We start from the raw sequence: 6000 nt of genomic DNA on the forward strand, positions 1-6000 counted from the left end.
GGGGAGGCGACCCTGGATGGGGCCCGGAGGTGTCTGCGTCCGGAGCTTGTCCTCCCGGAGGCAAATGACTGACACCTACTGGCTGCAGAAAGGAAAGGGCAAATGAAAAGGAGAAGTGACGGAATCCCCAACCAACAAATTCAACCTCCAGTGTTTCTGGCTGTTGGCGCCACGAACTCATCTGGGCTGCGTGGGTCCACCTGTCTGGGTCTCCAGTCCTGCGCTCCTGCGAGCGCAGCCCCCAGTCACCTAGCGGGGCTTGGGATACACGCCCTCCTCCGACTCCGGGAAACAGGCAGGAGGACGGATCCGTGCCAGGACCGGGAGCATGGACCCTCAAGGACAGTCGCTGCCAGATCCTGGAGACCCGGCGCCCGCTCCACTGACTCTGTGATCTCGGACCGCGCGCTTCCTCTTGAATCCCTCTCCTCGGGCCTCGTTGCAACCCGGAGAGGAGAGAACAGAGGCCTGAGCGCCCACCTTCGGCCTCAAAATAGTAGAGCAAGCTACAGGGACTGCCGAGGTCCCACGTGCCCTCTGTTTTCACCTGGCTCTGACCTTCGGATGCTGGACCTGGAGGGTGTGGAGCGCCCCGAGACCCTTGCACTTTCCTCGCGCCGGGAACCTAACCGTCATCCGAACACTACGCACTTCGACGGCGGCTGAGTCACCAGATGTGAGAAATCTCGGGAGCCGAAACCCTAAGTCTAAGTCACCGATTCCGCCTCGTTGCTCCTCATGGGCAGTTACCTGGGCAAGCCGGGACCCCCGCCATCGTCCCCCGCAGAGGAGCGCACAGACTTGTCGGAGAGGCCGTTGAACCGCCGGCCAACTCAGCCCCTTCACCAAGTCCACCGGGTTCAGCACATCCATCGTGCCCACCCTGCCCCGCGTCACCGACCTGCGAGGAGGCCACCGAACTGGGATCCTACCAATCCCACCACGTGGGTAGTTAATGAGGCTTGGAGGCGCTTTCCCATGAAGAGGTCCCAGAATTCCATCATGGGGCCTCTTCCCTCAGACTGGTGGGAAAGTTACTTCAAGCGCAGTGTTTGGTCTCTTCGGCACCCCCGGGCCATATGGAGCCCGGTGACTATCAAGATCGCTCCTCCTGAGCGGACAGCGCCCTGCTCCTCTTCCCCAGTAGAGGTAATTGACTGTGCAGGGCCCTCACTCTCTAAGAAGCCCTCAGATCCATGTGCAAAAGAGACAGTGCTGAGGGCCCTCCGAGAGTGCAAGAAAGGGAAAGTAAGGTTGGAAGAACCACTGTTCCCTGAGAGCTTGGACCTTAAGAGAAGGACTCCGGAGACAAGGCCGTCTGCATTTAAGCCTCTGATAAAAAATGGAGTCCTCACTTCTTTTGTGCCCAGGCCTGGGCCTCTAAAGAGAAGCCTCTGCCTGTGGAGCTCAGATCACAGCCTGAATAAGAGACCCAGTTGCTACTCCATGAGCTCCTTGGCCAGCATACACACAGGTGGTCCTCTTAGCTCCAAAAGAAATGCTATTACAAGCTCTTACAGCTCTTCTAGAGGTTTCTCTGAGCCTTGGAAGAGAAGTGTTCCCGATGCATCACTCCAGATACCAGAGTGGCCATTAAAAAAGAAAGAAAAAGGTCATCTGTCTCACTCTCCAGTCCCAGTGGTATCAGAAGAGTCCCTGGAAACATCTGGCTGTTCTGGACAGCAAAATCAGATTCCACTGCTTCTATCTAGCCCTGGGGACCCGCTGTCCCTGACTCCACCTCCCCAGCCTGATTATGCAGCCCCTGAAGAAGATCTGGCCTTAGGAAAGAAAGCTGGACTCCAATGGAGCAACAAAGCCAGAGGAGTTATGACTGAGGTCACCACAGACTCTGTCCCTGAGACTCCATCTGCTATTCAGCCTTCTTGGCCTCTCACCCTGCCTTCTTCAGGCACAGTTCCAAGCCAGGGCACTAATCCTCAGTTGGAAAGCTTAAATAAAACACAGAAGTTGCCAGGTCCACTGGCCTTCCCACAATCCACTGGGGAGGCAACCAGTGTGGCCCACTCACCCGTGAAGACAGCAAGCCTGCTGGCCCCACTGCAGTGCTCACAGTTAGAGCCCCTTTCATGCACCTCTTCAGACTCAAATCCCACAGCTACTGTCATCCTTGTGACCCCTGTTTCTCCCACATCACCAGTCACTGACACCACACGGCCACCTTCAACCTCTCAGGCTGCTGTGCCCCGAGACTCACCTGTCGTAATGCCTGCAGCACCCACTATGCAAAGTACTTTGCTCGGACGGATGAGTAGCCCAGCTCCCCGTCTTCCTGCATCTGCACCTCCCAGTGCAACCTCTGCTGACCCCATGTCAAAATCCATCTTTGGGCTTCCAACCAATAGTGAGATTGGAGACTCCTTATATTCCAGGATTTCAGTCACAGCTGCAGCATCTTCAATTTCAGGTATCTTAACTCCCACCTTCAAGCCTATCTTTGACAGTATGAGACCATTTAAAACTATGCCCATGATAGCTCCTGTCTCTTTCAAGCAGACCTCTCCTCTACCTACTCCTGCTTCTACCCATCTCTTCCATGGCCTGGTCAAGGCTACCTCTGTAGTCATGTCCACCATCCCAGTCTGCACATCCAAAGATTCTTCTTTTAAACCGCCTTTGGATTTTGGTGTAGTGAATGTTACCAGTACCATGGGCAACACTTACTCCATCCCTTCCACTCATCACACTTTCCTTCTTGGAGCTACCTGTGCCTTGAGAGCTAACTTCTCCCCAGCCACAGGCTTCATTTTGCCACCACAACAGTGTCCTACCATTCCTACTGTACACACAGTCACCATCTTTAGCCAGGTTCTTTCCAGTGCTGTCCAGATACTCCCTACCAGAAGCACTGCCAATTTTAGGGTTATTGGCAACCCTCTGTCACCTTCAGCCCTAGTAACCAGCAACCCTCCTGCATTGTCATCCAGGATCTCCAATTCAACCTCAGCATTCACAGTTCCCTTAGGGTCAAGCTCAAGGTCACCTTTCCCACCATCCCTGGGAGCCACTCCCCAGGTGACATTTGCAGCTGCATATGGGCAGAAGCAAGGGACCCCCCAACCAGCCCTTGGCCCAAGCTTCAGTAGCTCTTTCATTTTTGGAAACTCAACAGTGGCATCCTCAATCCCAACACCATCTCTAGCCCAACCATCCTTCAGTAGTACCACACAGTCAGCCTTTGTTGGTTTGGCACCATCAGCCTCCACCTTTCATGTCTCTGCCAGCTTCCAGACAGAATTTAGCAGCACTCCAGCAAGTTTTCCCTTTGGTCAAGCTAATACAAAGGGTTTTGGAGTTGTCACCCCAACCTGTAGGAGTGGGGCTTGTGGCCCAGTGTTTGGTAGCACAGCCCCACGACCTTTTGCCTTTGGGGGATTAGTGACCCCTATGGACTGTGGGGAGTCTGAGATCAGCATGACTGCCCCAGACATGAGCTCCAACTCTGGAGCATTCAGCATTGGAGCAATGCCTAGTGGGACCACTAGCACCATCACACCCTCTGGAAAAGCCTGGGGCCAAAACAACCAGGGCTTGACCAGCCAAGGCACACATTTTACCTTGGGGAGGGCCAGCATTTCTGCAGGAAAAAGCATGTTTGGGGGCCCCTCCATGGCCCCCTTTGCTCAGAGCACTCCTGATCCTGGACCAGTTAAGGCAGGCAGCAGCCTTGGCTTTGGGATTCACTTTCCACCTGCCCAGGGCTCTGTTGGGGAAGGATCTTTCAAATTATCAGCCCCTTCATTTTCCATTGGTACAAAATCAAAAACCCCAAAGAATAGGGAGCAAAGGCATTCCCGAAGGCATCATGCCCGCAAGAAATAATCTGTTCTCTGCCATTTGTACTCTGATTTGGACCTCAGTATAGTGAAGTGCCTTAGTCTCTTCTAATTCTCTAAAGCAAAAATACCCTGGATTTAAGGTTAGAGCTTTACACATTCACCTTGTGGGTCCTAATCTATATTCCAGAAGAAGATGGAGGACTAAAGTATCTAGGGATAGCAAAATAAATAAGTGAAACCAAATTTTGGAGATGAGCAGAGCCTTGCCTTCCCCTCCCTGCCTACTCTTCTCTATGTCAATGGTGAGCTTGGTCAGGATATTGCCTTCTGCTTTTTCTCTGGGAAAAAAAAAGCATGCCAGGGAGGCAACAAGTATAGTCCATACCCTCTTGCATCTTTGGTAGGAGGAATAGATTCTCTCTAAATCTTAGCCTGCTTTTACTTGGCTCTAAGAAGTGGTTCCTTTTATCTGGTCCCCTAAGGAGACCAATTCCTCATTTCTTGCTATTTTGCTCCACAATTCATTCTTGGAGAAGCTTTTAATGCAATTTGACCTTGATTCCAACTTTTCCTTGAGGATCAATTGTCAGCCCACAAGGGCACCCGTGGGAGGACCAGAGGAGGAAAAAACAGGGTGGTGCAAACTTGCTTCTTCCTTGTACAACATTGGTCATGATTCCTCCAGTATGAGCCAGAAATTCTCAATTAGGGAATCGAAATTTCATTTAATGTTTTAAAAATTTGTGCCTTAAAAAAATCACCCTCTCCATTCACACCTCTCCCAGATAGGATAGGTAGGGCAGGAAGACTCTTGGGCCTGAGAAAAAAGGAGAAAGAGAAGAACAGCAGATACCTAATCTGACCTCTGTTCTATAACCAATGGGAGGTCTGTGAGTAACCTATAACCTATCCCTTAGCACTTACCATCCTGATGAAAAAGAAAAGCAAGAATGACTCCCTGAATATATCTGTCTCCTCTTTTATGGATACCTTGGAAGAGATCTAACTGGAAAAATATGCAATCTTAAATTGGTTGATAAAATAAAGTTATTGAAATAAGTCAATGATATAGGAATTACTGTTAAACTCATATCAATTCCAAGGCAGAAATATGTTCAGAAACTTGCCCACACCGCCCTCCCCACCCCCCCCCCCCCAGTTAGTAAAGGTTAGATTTGGAGTTTAAACCCTATTAGCTCCAAAGTCTGTGTTCACTTCTCTCTCACTATAACAGATCACCAAAGTAAACTCTAACCCTATATATAACTCTAAAAATCCGTGCATTTTAATTTTTAAAGATATTCTGCAACCTGAGATTACCATCTTACAGAGTTGGGGAAAGAAGAAAAGTGTTACATATATTCTACTGCTCTTTTCATGATAATTTAACATTTATCTAGTGATAACTATATGCCTTGTGTTGTGCTTTGCACCAGACATTCAGAGGTGAAGGAAAATTCTTGCTTTGGAAAGATTAGTAAGCGAGTGATTCCAAAACAAACAAGTACCAGGGGAATGGAAGCAGGGCAGAAGGTCATCTTATCTAAGACCTGAATTCTGTTTTAAGGTGTGTGTTCTGGGATCCAAGCAAAGAAAGGTGTTGCAAGCCAAAGGTAAAGCACGTACACAGGCAGGTCTGGAAGACAAAGAAAATCTATTAGGATAACTTCCAAGGAGTCAGACATGGTTAGGGAGAAGCAGAGGCAGATCATGGATATGCTTATAAACATGGATGTGCAGTATAGACAGGGTTCCAAACACAGTGGAGAGTCATGGAAAGATTTTAAGTAGGAAAGAGACAAACTTGAGTTTAGATTGTTCTGGCTGTCATGTGAGAGAGAAATCAAATGGGGACAGACTGGAGACCTGGAAATGTGTGGGAGGCTGTGGAAACACCAACAAACATGAAAGACATACATTTGAACTAGGTAATTACCTGGTTAACAACAACCAGGTAGTTAATTGTGGGCATGGGGAGGCAGTAGAGAGAGAAGGGATTAAGGAACAGGGCTTGGTGATAGATTGCACAGTAATGGGCAGAGGAAATAGGCAGCCAGGATCACTGCAGATCCGGTCATCAGATGGGGCTTAGCTTTCTGATGTGCTTCCTTCCTTGGGCAAAACCAGTTTACAGTTGGTGGGGCTGACTTGCAGTTTAAGCTCAGTGGTCCCAGCTGTCATGTGGGAGGCAGAGTCTGCT

The 6000-nt window shown here is 49.7% G+C and overlaps 1 protein-coding gene across 1 annotated transcript; it reads left to right on the forward strand.

Moving 5' to 3' along the window:
* The first annotated feature begins 644 nt into the window (after nucleotides 1-644).
* On the forward strand, nucleotides 645-4864 carry POM121L2 (POM121 transmembrane nucleoporin like 2). Its single transcript, XM_006220325.2, has one exon. The coding sequence runs from the start codon at nucleotides 739-741 to the stop codon at nucleotides 3841-3843; it is 3105 nt and encodes a 1034-aa protein (XP_006220387.2). The 5' UTR covers nucleotides 645-738; the 3' UTR covers nucleotides 3844-4864.
* Nucleotides 4865-6000: the final 1136 nt, after the last annotated feature.

The sequence above is a fragment of the Vicugna pacos genome, chromosome 20, assembly GCF_048564905.1.
Source record: "Vicugna pacos chromosome 20, VicPac4, whole genome shotgun sequence".
In the NCBI taxonomy this organism is placed as follows: Eukaryota; Metazoa; Chordata; class Mammalia; order Artiodactyla; family Camelidae; genus Vicugna; species Vicugna pacos.

Bases quoted from the DNA above. Each gene is read 5' to 3' on its own strand.
- POM121L2 (XM_006220325.2), top strand. From the start codon at position 739: ATGGGCAGTTACCTGGGCAAGCCGGGACCCCCGCCATCGTCCCCCGCA.